This window comes from Lynx canadensis, chromosome A3 (genome assembly GCF_007474595.2).
Source record: "Lynx canadensis isolate LIC74 chromosome A3, mLynCan4.pri.v2, whole genome shotgun sequence".
Lineage (NCBI taxonomy): Eukaryota > Metazoa > Chordata > Mammalia > Carnivora > Felidae > Lynx > Lynx canadensis.
In genome coordinates this window covers 107,236,843-107,250,244 of record NC_044305.1, presented here as the reverse complement: position 1 = coordinate 107,250,244, position 13,402 = coordinate 107,236,843, and the positions used below count along the sequence as shown (strand labels likewise).

The 13,402-nt window shown below is 42.2% G+C and overlaps 1 protein-coding gene across 12 annotated transcripts in view; it reads right to left on the bottom strand.

The window, feature by feature from the left end:
* The window catches only part of SLC8A1 (solute carrier family 8 member A1), a 385,679-nt gene that overhangs the window by 20,893 nt on the left and 351,384 nt on the right, over positions 1-13,402 (bottom strand). For all 12 annotated transcript variants that reach the window (XM_030311230.1, XM_030311231.1, XM_030311225.1 and 9 more), the window contains one exon: positions 5,365-5,640. In XM_030311230.1, coding sequence (XP_030167090.1) covers positions 5,365-5,640 — 276 coding nt within the window. The remainder of the gene's footprint in view (positions 1-5,364; positions 5,641-13,402) is intronic.

Sequence of the window (13,402 nt, the reverse complement as noted above, 5' to 3'; positions counted from 1 at the left end):
CAAGGGGCAGTAGGCCAGCTTCAGGCACAAGCCTAATCAAGACGTATGGACCACGACCAAGGTAGACTGAGTGAAGTCAAAATATTCCCAACTCATTAACATCTAAGAGTTTTCTCCGTAAGGAAGAATGCTTGCTTCTACTTGATTCCAATAGAAGCAAGAGATGCAAGGAACACCTGTGTTTGGAATGTGATATAGAAGCTGGAATATTTTGGCCCAATGTACCCAATTTCATCCAAGTAAATGTACGCAAAAACAGTATGTGCTATAGGTGGTGCCTCATACAAAAATGGCTGGCTTCTAAACTTCTTGCGTTAATTTCTTTGAGATTTCGAGCCTATTTCCCATAGAAACAATCTGACATAACCTAGTTATGGTCCCAAGTCAGGCTACTGCAGAATGCCTAATTAGTACTACACAAAACATACCTAAAGTTTTAAAAGTATTGGCCTGAGTTCTGGATCTGAAAATCAGCGATGATAGAGAAGAGAATGAAGAAAGAGACAAAAAATATCTTGCCCCTCCTCATCACCCTTCCCATCATAGCCACATTATGAAAGAGGAGACTCACTGCTCTCAAGTTATCCTTGCCCTTCTTACTACAATAACCTGCCCAAATATATTCTTCAAGAATAATCCACACTGTAAAAGTATCTACTGCTCATCTCCCTCAATCATAACTTTCTTGTCTCTAGAAGGTGTTAAGAAAGTCATCTGAGTAACTCACAATAAAGTGTCAATGGATGATTTGTCCATTCATTTATAGACACAACACATTCACATACACGGCCAAACACATGGGCACATGCGATTGTATTATCTGTTATCTGGGCATCATTTTCGAAGCCAAAAATATGAGAGAGAGACATTAAAAGGGCAAGGTTTCTGCTCCCATGAAGCCTACATTTCAGTGAGGAGAGGTAGACAATAACATCAAAAATAAACCAAAAAATCCAGAAGGTAATAAAGATTCTATGGAAAAAGGGTGATATAACACAAATGAATTGTTTGAACCACTTCACATTGTGTGGTTAGGAAAGGTCTCTTCAAGGAAGTGACATTTAGGATGAACTATAATTGAAGACAAAGAACCAGTCTTGAGTAAATGGAGGGGAAGAGCATTTTCGACAGCTAGTGCAACCTTGAGAAAGGAACGAACTTGATGTGTGGAGGACAATAAAAAGGCCAGTGGGGCTGAAGAACAAGGAGGAAAACAATGGAAAGACAGGCAAGGGCCAAGTCACATAGGGCTTTCTTTGTAAGCCCGGAGGATACTTTTGAAGTTTATCTTCAGTGAAGTAGGAAGCCCTTGGAAGATGGTAAGCAGAAATGCGGTCTGATTGCCATCTTAAAACAATCCCTAGAAGAAGCATGGAGACAAGAAGCTACTGTAGGAGTCAGAGAGAATGGCCTGTCTGGACTTGGTTATAGAGAACTAAGTGGTCCCATCATGATGTACCGTAGTGGTAAGATCTGCAGGACCTAAGGATGGCTTGACTGTGGGGACAAGGAAAAAGAAATCAAGGACACTGGGTAGATGATGATACTGTTTTCCTGAAAAAAGGCAAGATCTGGAAGGAATAGGTTTGGTTGAAGGATAAGGCAGCTGGGCAGTGGAACTAAAGCCGTTCCACTCTGCACATGGTGATTTGGAGCCCCAACTTCCACATCCAGCATCAATATAGGGAGGGCAGTTGGCATATGAATCTAGAACTCAGGAAGGTGGAGACTGGAGATACACGTTTGGTAATCATTGGCACGCTGGCGGCATTTAAGCCATGGAGACTGGTGTGATGGGCCCAGATGGGGAAGGGGGAACTGGAGACTAGGCTCTGCCTATGCCACCATTTAGAGGTGGGAGGAGACTATTCAGGAAGCCCCTCTTCTCTGGAAAAGAAGGCTCTTGCTCTGCTAGCATGTGTGAGTCCTTAAGGTCATCTCAGCATACCTAATGTTGAGGGGGAGTGCAGACCCTCAGGGGTCCTCCTCTGCCAATAGGCTAGAATGAGTATTTGATACCAGTGGCATGAGGGAGAAGCTTTTTCTCCCCATAGAGGTTGAAAAATATAAAAATATAAAAAAAAACAATTTTGAGATATTTAAATATTTAATCCTGCTTAGGGCAGGCCATCCCAAGCTGAGAGTTCAAGGGTCTCACCACAAAGAGGCAAGCAGCCCATCGAACACTAGCCGGGAACCCTTCTGCTTTAGGAAAAGTGTCAAGACATCAACCTGGAGAAAAAGCGGGGTCTCAGGACCAGTGCCGATTAATGGTACGCTTTCGGTGAAAAGAATTAGTCTCTCCTTTATTCTTCTACCTGTACCAACTGGGCTTTGTCATCTGGGAACAATAGCATCTTTTTTTTTTTTTTTTTTTTTTGAGGAGTCAGAAGCTATAATAAGGCATTCTCTGAATCATCAGGGTTGAAGAATCAAGTCAGAAATATTATGTTTGCTCAGCATCTCATTCAATTTGCACAGCTTTTTTGGGGGGGGATGTCTGTTTATATAAATATGATGAGATTACCTGTGAATATATTGTGTGGGGAGCATGCTGTGCAGCTAATATTGCAGCAAATTACAGGAATTCTCCAGGTAGCAGAGCGAAGGAATCTGTTTTCCGATGGGAAGAATTTTTGGCGGTGAAGGGAAACCGTTCTGACAGCTAATGATTCTGTTGGATTCTCCCCAACAGGCTCTCTTACCTCTTGATGCCCCTACCTGGGTTCTGAGCTGGTTTTAAGTGGCAGAACAATGACCCCTCCAAACACTGAGGTTTAGTGTCATCCACATTTCACGTTCCAGAAAAAAAAAAAACAAAAAACTTAACGATATGGTATGGCTGCCACACTTTTCAAGAGTTTAAAACAAGAGAGGCACACAAGCACGTTGGAAGACTGGTATATAGAGCCAGTTTTGAGGTATTGAAATGAGCTGGGAGATTTTTAAAAAATGTAAATATTTAGAAACAAGGATTTGACTTAGTAAAATCATTTCTTCTGATCCTTTTGAAAACAGGAGATGCATTTGGTAGGACCACCGGCTGCGTTTCCAGAGAGGTAAGCGGATTTTGAGTAATACTGACGAGAGACCTAAGTTTTGCTTTCGTTATCCTAATTTGCACATATTCTCCTCAAGGGTTAAACCCAGGGCCAACAGTGCGTGCTAACCTGAGCACCAGCCTTAGGGAGAGTAGATTCCAAAGCATAGTTTCCTATAGTAACCTGAGATAGAGCAACGGATAGCCGTTATGTTTTGTTCCTTTTGGTACAGTTGTTCTCTAAACAGAACAACTCGCAATAAAGAATATTTTAAGGTTCTCCTCCTGCTTGCTAAATTTCTGGTTATTTTCGGGAAAAAATTCAAAGTAAAGATCAAAATGGAAACTGCTAGAAACAGCTGGGGTTGAGAGGGTGACTGCTTCCTGCCCCTCCCCACCCCCCCACCCCCGAGGATCAGCTGTCAAATGGAAGACTGCATAGTCCTGCTCCATGGCAGGAGTGAAAGTACCCCCTAGATCCTCTGGCGCCTCCATCATCTCAGTTGGACACCGGAACTACACCGGACCCCTTGATCAGGACTCCCAAATGGTCGATCAGTTGGATAATACCATGTGTAATATAGCTCACCAGTATAAATCTGGACAGTTTATTCCCGGTTACTCAAAGATGAATTGTCCAAACTTACACTGGTCAGACCGTCCTCAGCCGTTCATAAATAACTAATTAACAAAAGCTGCTGTTTTAATCAAATTCCTTCTATGTTTCAAATGTTTTAGTAGATGCATAATTTATAGGTGTCTTCTCCAGTCCGTACCACAATTCTGCAAGTTATATAGGACTCTCCCAATTTTACAAATGAAGGCTCAGAGACTTGTCCACAGTCACTGAGATGATAAATGTCGGAGTGCAGAAGAACAGCTAGTAACTTCCAGTGAGGAGATATACACATGATTTAAGCTGTACTTGTTTTCAGACTCAAAACCAAAAGCCAGGGTTAGCTGTATATCTGCCATGATGTCAACTAGTGCTGGGGACTGGATCCAGAACTTCAGTTACAGTAGGCTCTGATGTGCACCAGGATCACCTGTGAACTTAAAGCACACATTGTCTCGGCCTGTCCTCCTGATCTTCTGACTCCTCAGGTTGATGGTAGGTTCAGGGCATTTGCATTTTTTTTTTCAACGTTTATTTATTTTTGGGACAGAGAGAGACAGAGCATGAACGGGGGAGGGGCAGAGAGAGAGGGAGACACAGAATCGGAAACAGGCTCCAGGCTCTGAGCCATCAGCCCAGAGCCTGACGCGGGGCTCGAACTCACGGACCGCGAGATCGTGACCTGGCTGAAGTCGGATGCTTAACCGACTGCGCCCCCCAGGCGCCCCCCTGTATTTGCATTGTTTTTTTAAAAAAATTTTTTTTTCAATGTTTATTTTTATTTTTGGGACAGAGAGAGACAGAGCATGAACGGGGGGAGGGGCAGAGAGAGAGGGAGACACAGAATCGGAAACAGGCTCCAGGCTCCGAGCTATCAGCCTAGAGCCCGACGCGGGGCTCGAACTCACAGACCGCGAGATCGTGACCTGGCTGAAGTCGGACGCTTAACCGACTGCGCCCCCCAGGCGCCCCCCTGTATTTGCATTGTTTTAAACAGGCTCCCAGGTAGTTTTGATGCTCACCAAAGTTTGAAAATTACTGCTGTCAATGTCAAGTTTGGGAGGAGGATTTCTTAGAAGTCTGAGCAAATATAATGAACTACAGTTGTAGGTGGGAAGAAAAATTCAGCTTATAAGGAATGCATGAAGGGACATCCACGAAATGTGTAGCTGCCCTGCTCGCTTTGGCCAGAATTACTTTTTCCCTGTCCTGCTCAATGTCGACTTTTTTTTGTAAACTTATTCCCATTAACATTTGGGTCAAGAGAATATTGTATCAGGTTTTCAGTAGGTATTTATCTCAGGTATCCAACCATACAGTTTCATGGAAATTATCCAAACATTAGTAAATATCTAAAAGACAAATTTTGTGCTTGAAGATGATCCTGTAATTTCGTGTTTTTGAAAGTGCTAATTGTAATGGGAAGCTGATCTATCGATCTATCCATCAAACCAATGTGCTCTTTCCACGCAGGCCAGGCAGTCCCTCTGGGAATGCTTTCCTGTCACCATGATGATACTGGCCAGCGTTCTAACCTTGAAAACTGCCATGACAGTTTTCTGGCAGTGACATTATTTATATCTCTGGGCTCTTGTCTTTCATAAGCCTGGTTTGTTAGCACAGTCCTTGAAATTGTGAGAAAGAAAAGGTCAGGAAGGCACATGGGCTTCCACGTCTGGGGGAAATCATATACGAATGCATTCTCTACCTGGTACCGAAGTTCCAAGCGCGACGAACACTACCGCAGTCACAGAATCTTTCAGGCCAATGGTGCATCCGAAGTGGGAAGCCAGGTCTCCAATGAAAGCTGTCAGTATGCCGATCATGAGGATGGAGACAATGAAACAGGCCCAGCCATTCCAGTATTCTGTAGGGGGGACGAAGGCGAAGAGGACCTTCCAGAACACAGTCAGGAAATGCATCACATAATCGAAACAGGAGGGTAGCTTCTCCTCCCCACATTCATCGTCGTCGTCATCTTCCCCTGGAGACAGGAATGAAGCACATTTCATCACAACCTGCACTAATTGGGCTCCTCCTCTCTTCAACTGCCTCCTTCCTAGGCCTGAGTAACCAGGAGGTCATTAGAGGTGACTGAAGCTTAGGGTTTTCCAAGAGCCAATCATAATTAGTCAATTAATTATTAAACTGACATACCCCCTCACAGTGGTTCACCGGTCACTGGCAAATACTTAAGCCCCACCCAGTTCTGGTTATACTCAATCAACAGACCCCCCTTTCTACTGTCCTATCACCTTCAGAGAAATGAAAAGGATTTCTTCCAACAGACTGGGAAGCCCTGTGCCAGGCTCAGAAAGAAGCTTCTTTTGATGCAGGGTAACTACGACAGAGCCCTTTGGCCAAAGTTCTTTCCTTCCAGCTTCAAGGCTGGCTCTGGAGATCCATGGTGAAATAATCACCTACAGGACAGTGTTCAAACAAGGCCCTCAATCACAGCTCTGGGCCCTACACGTTTCTTCAGCTTTATCTCTTGCAATTACTTCAAACTCAAACTTCATCCTAGCCAAATGGAATCATCTGCATTTGTTTTCAAACCATATGTACTTTCTCCAACTTTTGTCCTTTAGAACTAAATGTGTTTGGCATGTCCTCATCCCTCCCTCCCTCCCCTTCCCCACTCATCCCTTAAAACTCACTTCCTTTGTGAAACCTCTGATAGCCCCCTTGCCCTCCAGCCAGTACTTCCAAACCCCCCCCCCCCCCCGGACACTTGTGACACTAGATCAAGGTTCTCAAACTGTGGTCCCTCAGCCAGCAATATCAGCATCACCAGAGAACTTGTTAGAAAAGCAAATTCCTGGCCCCACAAAATCAGAAACTAGAGGACTGGGGGTGGAGTGGAAGGGGGGGTGGCAGAGGCGATTTTGATGCACACTCAACAACCAGTCTCTCTCCAGACTGTCCATTCACTTTCTTTTCCAGTTGACTGTGAGCCTGTCGAGGGCAGGAGTTTGTTCATTTTTGTGTCCCTAGTGTTTGGTCCCATCTCCAGCATCTGTGATAAGCTGGCTAAGTGCTTGTTAAATGAAGTAATGCATGCATGAATTTCCACTGACTTTATATAACTACTTAATTACATAATATATACACACACTGCACAATTCTGCCAATTACATCCTACAATCGGTGCATAAAGAAATGCACCAAGCTTATTATTTAAAGGAACCAGGAAATCAATAATAGCATTCTAAAACAGACTTCTTCTAGAATGGGATACAGTTCTCATTCACATGTTTGAAAATTGGGATACTGAATGTCAACTCTTCTTGAAGTGGTGGCCAATATAATTTCATGTGTTTTGTGCCATTTTGGGAAGAACTCCTTGAGGACTTTGTTCATCCCCAACCGCCACAAATCTTGTCACCAAAGATCCCCTTTGTCCAACTAATGCAGTTGGCAGCAGCAGGTGAGGCTGTCAGACTTCCCATCTGACTGTGTGACCGGAGACTACCAGAAAGGAGCAAATGCGTGTGCACTCTGTGAGGCACTCCGGTGGTGAAGCCATCTGGTGCAGATCATTACTGGGAAAACCCTTACAGCGGAGGAGCTTTGAGGGAAGAGGTGTCTCTCAAAACACGACAAGAAGAAAGTCTCCATTTGTCACCTGTCACCTCACAGAAGAGAGACGAGGCAATGGCTTGCTCTCTCTTCGATGAGCACATGCTCATCATGCAAACAACCTTTGGGGATCTGTGGAGAAAACAGACTCCCCTTGGAGGCTTTGGACCATCTCCAACAAAGTGTTGGGAGGAAGCTCCCAGCAGATGAATGGAATCACCTTTGGAGACTAGGTAGGTAGGGAACTCAAGTCAACCAGCGGGTTGTAAAATGTGTGACTAACTAGAGTAAGAAAGCATTATTAACCATGTTAAAGTCACTGAAGGAGGCCCTTGGACTAGGGTGGCTCTAATGCTTTGGTAATCTATGTAAGCAAATCAAAACCTAAACCAGATCAATTTCCATAAATGCAGTCTTGTCTGAGAAAACAATTTTAGAGCAACCAATCACAGGTGGCCACCTAGGTTTTACCAAATAAGGCAACCACTTAAGCAACAATCAAGTAATTTCCTTGCTTTGCTTCCTCCTCTGATGTATAAAGGCCTTTCCCCTAGCTCCTATTGGCTGAGTGCCCCTAAACCACTTTGGGTTGGTCCTGCCTGATTCCAATACATATTTGCTCCAATAAACTCTTGAAATTTTTAATGTGCCTCAGTTTATCTTTTAACACCCATCTCCTTCAGTGTCATGTTGTACACTGATTACATATTTGTGACATCTTGCCTGAAAGGAGATGATTTTAAATAAAAGCACATGTTATGGGCTGAATTATCTCCCCCAGATTTTTAAGGCGAAGCCCTAAGCTCAGAGTGTGACTGTATTTGGAAATAGGGCCTTTAAGAGATGGCTAAATTAAAATGAGGCTGTTAGGGTGCCCTCATCTAATCTAATCAGACTGGTATCCTTTTAAGAGGAGGATATTGGGACACACACCAGGGATGCATGCGAATAAAGACGACCATGTGAAGGCACAGCAAGAAGGCTGGGCTGCCCCCAGTCAAGGAGAGAAGCCCCAGGAGAAACCAAACCCACCAACACTTTGGTCTTGGACATTTATCTTCCAGAACTGTGAGAAAAATTTCTGTTGTTTAAGCTACCCAGGCTGTGGTCTTTTGTTACAGCAGCCCTGGCAAACTAATACAGTCCCTTTGGAAGCCTCCTGGGTCATGACACTGATATTTAAGGACAACCACTCAGTGTTTCTATTACCCACTCCTTTCTTATTTGCTTATCCATTTCTTCTTTTTCCCCTCTAACTTTTCTTCTCATTTCCCTTTCACCCCATGCTTTGGGTCCAGAAGAACTCACTGTGAGAGCAGCTGTTGTTAGGGCTTATTGGAGAGAAAGAGGAAGAAGAGAATCCTGTTAACTTCTCCAACTCCTCTTCTTCCCAACTCCCCATCCCAAAGATGGGAGAGTTGCAAAAATACCCCACGGAAGCTCAGGAAAAACACTGGAGTTTCTGGTTATATTTATTTTGTATATGATCCTCTATATTTTTGGACAGTTTGTAATTTCATAGGATATATGATTAAAGCAGTTTGGAAAACATGGATTTTAATTATTTATAGAAACATTATTCTGCCTCTGATTCTACAAAATTACTTTGGGGTGTCTAAGACTCATTATGAAGAAAAAGCAAATAGTGAAGCTTCTCTGAAGAAATGACACTTGTAAATCGAGAGTAGACATTATATTTGTCTTCAGGATGGCAATAATAACACCTTTCCCATGAGGGGTGTGCAGGGGAGTAATTAGATCATCTCTTCAAAGTGAGGATATTTCAAGATAATGATTATCATGGTAGTTATGATTTTCCCACACTTGGGATTATACTGCGTTTCCTTGCCATTATTTAATTGATTAGTCAACATGCTGGGTCCTAAGGTTACTTTCTAGGCTTTTAGAAACAAAATTGAATCTTGTCCTCTGGAATTATCTTCATGATGCATAAGTGTGCAATGCAAAATAAGTGTGTGCGTGTATGAGAGAGAGGGACAGAGAGATAAATTTCCTTCTGTAGGTCTAAAATATACAAGGTATCTAAAATATATATATATATATATATACACACACACATATATATGTGTATATATACACACATATATATGTATATATACACACATACACATATATAAAACATACACACGTATATATATAAAACACGTGTGTGTGTGTATATATATATATATATATATATATATATATATTTTTTTTTTTTTTTTTAAGAGCGAGAACATGAGCAAGGAGCAGAGAGAGGGAGAGAGAGAATCCCAAGGAGGATCTGCACTGTATGGAACCCAATGCGGGACTTGAACCCATGAACTGTGAGATCATGACCTGAACCAAAGTCAGACGCTTAACCAACTGAGCCACCCAGGCACCCTGGTGTCTGAAATATTTTAACACATAAATCTGGAATGGGAGGGCCCATCTGTTTTATTGCATTTCTAAGTAGAAGTGCCTTCCCATCCTTCTTCCTGGGATCACACTGCTCTTTATAAATTTTAATCTCCAACTCAGATGCCTAAATATTAAAAATGACCACTAACTTCCATGTATGAAGCACAATTACCCTGTCTTGGAGAAGGAAAAATACGATGTTTGTCCATCACCACCAGGACTGAGAAGTTTGTTTCCTGCAAAGAGCAGTGGAACATTAAAACACAAAAAAACACCTGGAACATCTTTTCTGTGATGGCAAAAGTGATAGCAATGCTCCAGTTCTGTATGTTTGCCAGCTTTGGCTTACTGGAGGCTACATAATTCTTTCAAGTCCTTCCTCTGCATTAACAAAGAAACAGGCAGTTTGGTGGGTTCCCTTTTATAGGATCCCAAGCAAAGGATCTTCTTATGTTAGAATCCTCCTTTTCAGCTTTATGGATTCCACTAATGGAAAGATAAGCTATATTCGATTAATCCTTCCCATGGCCCTTCAAATGATTTCCTTGAGACCTGCTGGACTTCCTAAATATAGCTACAAAAATAGCCAAATGATTAAAACCACAAAGAAGAGAGCATCAGTTCAACTACTGACATAACAGAACTTGAACTGACCCTGCTCTGGAGCATGGGAACAAGGTAGCATTAGCATGATTGATCATGATAGGGAATCCTCACCTTGGGACCTGCAGATAACTTAGCATCTAATGTAGACCAGGTGTTAGAGTGCATCCCTCCAGAGGTACCCAGGATTTGGCCTCGGTAAAGGCTTTATCAACCAGAAAAAGAGGTCACTGGGGTATTGGGGACACTTAGGTCAGAAGACTTAAGACAATTTCTAATTCTCATAGCTTCTTTGGGAACAAGACTTGACCTTCCTGAGCCTCAGTTCCTCATCAAATGAGTTTCCTAACTCCCACATTACAGATCTGTGGTAAGGACTGGAAGAGGAAATGTTAAAGTCTTTTGTGAAACTGTGAACCCCTTTATAGACAGACGTCTATGTTCCTTCTCTATTGCTAGTCAGAAGCAAGGTAGTAAATCTTGGGGCGCCTGGGTGGCGCAGTCGGTTAAGCGTCCGACTTCAGCCAGGTCACGATCTCGCGGTCCGTGAGTTCGAGCCCCGCATCAGGCTCTGGGCTGATGGCTCGGAGCCTGGAGCCTGTTTCCGATTCTGTGTCTCCCTCTCTCTCTGCCCCTCCCCCGTTCATGCTCTGTCTCTCTCTGTCCCAAAAATAAAATAAACGTTGAAAAAAAAAAAAAAATTTTTAAAAAAAAAAGAAGCAAGGTAGTAAATCAATATGATCTGAGGATCCTGATTTCACAGAATCTATATTCTGTTTGAGTCATTATCACCACAGCTTTCCCAAGTTGCTTGAGTGTAAGAAAAGAAAAACGGAGAGAACATGATAGTGTCTACTAAGGCACTAAACTTTTTTACATATCTGATCTTATTTAATCCTTACAATAATGCTACAAGGTAAACGTCATTAATCCTGTTGTACATACAAAAACCCTGAAGTTCACAGGGTTTAAGTGATTTTCTAAAATAATCACACAGTTGGTAAGTGGCTGATTTGGGATTTGATCTAACAGCCCAGGAAACATTTTACCACAGGTGATGTCTTTTTGAAGCAAGTTGAGAAGTATAGCATCTATTACATATTGATTCAAAGTTTGAATCTGAGAATACTTCTAATGCTTAGTGCTGTATAAATACAATGTTGCCTTTTTTAGGAATTTGAAAACATTGATGTACCCTGTTTGTATCGTAATTCATATGGTTTCTTTCCTAGATCTGATACATTTTTGGGTCAGGTCAGCTGTATGATCTTTCCCAAGACCTTGGGGACCAACTAAACATAGAAAACAATAAATAAAGGGAGGGCATCATGGTTATGACCATTTCAAAATTTCTACTTGAGTGTAGCCAGTTCTTATTTCCATTTCTAGTTGTCAAAGGTCAACCATGTAGTTCTGAATCAAACACCCTGCCTACATCTGGCTCTTCTCTCTAGAATTTGGGAAACTGGCCTATGTTGTCACATAGGGGACATGTGTGCTGTTGTCACATAGGGGACAGTTTGGGGAATGTGTGCTGCTATTAATCTGAGGAAGGGTCTTTCAATTACTTCTAGGTATTTACCTATCATTAGTCTATTTTTCTTTTGCAAGAGTATCCTCCAATTAAGGGAATATGAGAATGACCAGATGCTTTTCAGGAGTATGACAGAGTGGATTTAGGATGACATCTGCCAATTGCACCGCCATCCCATATGACCTGAGCCCCGCATACATTACTCCACAGCCCCATGTAATATAGAAACCAATAACTGTGAAGCTTGATCACCCTACAGTGGTTTTCTATATTCAACACACATTGTTTTGAGCCTAAGTTCTTTATGAAATTTTATTCCTTTGTTTCCAAGTGGGATTGATTTGATTTGGTGTCTATCTAGTCTCTGAGCACAAAGATTTGTTCAATCCAATGAACAGGCTCATTTGATTGAGCTTTCTCCTCTGTAGCTATCACTTTTTTTTTGCAACATGATACACAGGAATTACCAAAAAAGTTCTCTTCAGTTGTAGATTTCCATTTTTCTTTGCTTTCAAAGGTTCTGACAGAATCGTAAAGCGTCAAGACAAAAGAAACCTTAGCAATCTGTGAAATCAACCCTCCCCATTTTAAGAGGAAAAACTACAAGTGGATCTGAAAATTTTTTGTTCTCTTGCTTTCCTGTATCTCTCTCCCCTATTTCCCCCCCATTTGAAACATAAGGTTTTGAGTTAAACCCAGTAGCTTTTACTGTCTTGCTCATTCAAGGACCTAAAAACTTTTCTCTCCATTCCCTCCTTTTTTCCCCCCTCAATTTTAATGTTTATTCATTTTTGAGGGACATAACATGAGCAGGGGAGGGGAGGGGCAGAGAGAGAGGGACACACAGAATCCGAAGCAGGCTCCAGGCTCTAAGCTATTAGCACAGAGCCCAACGCAGGGCTCGAACTCATGAACCATGAGATCATGATCTGAGACACAGTCGGACGCTTAACCAAGTGAACCACCCAGGCGCCCCTCCATTTCCCCCTTTAAGTGTTTGTATGTTATTTCTAGTGAGAAAACATTTGTGTGTCTCTTTCCATTCTTAACAGTTTCTATATGCCGCTAAATTCAGTGACCCAAAGATTCATTCCCAAACAAGAACTTGTCTCTTGTTCTGGATTTTGAAGAAGTGCTATAAACATTTTCCTATAACGTAATAGCTAGGAAGTATTTACTTTATGTATATTCTCTGATGACAAGTAGAAGATATCAGCAATTTTTCCACTAAGTACACTGCAGGATAACTCCTTACTAAAAGAAATCTCAAAACACAATTTACTCAGATTACTAGATCTGTGCATTGTCAAAGCACAGAGGAAAAAAATGCAGACCTTTGCTTTTATCAAATGAAACGTGAATATTAGAAAATGCCTGGACTTAAAGCATTGAGAGGGTTTCAGAGCTTTCTCGGGTCAATTTTCTGCTTAAGATGAATTCCTTTAAAATCTGTCTACCAAATGGTCAACTGTGCCGCACTTGAGAGTCTTAGCTACTGGACAGTTCATGATCCCACAGTCCAAGGTTTGGAGGGCTCTGGGTTAGGTTCCGTTCATTTGCCCAGATCCCATAGGCTCTCAGGCCATATGGAATAGGTCCATCTTGCTCCGTATGCCATTCCTTCAGG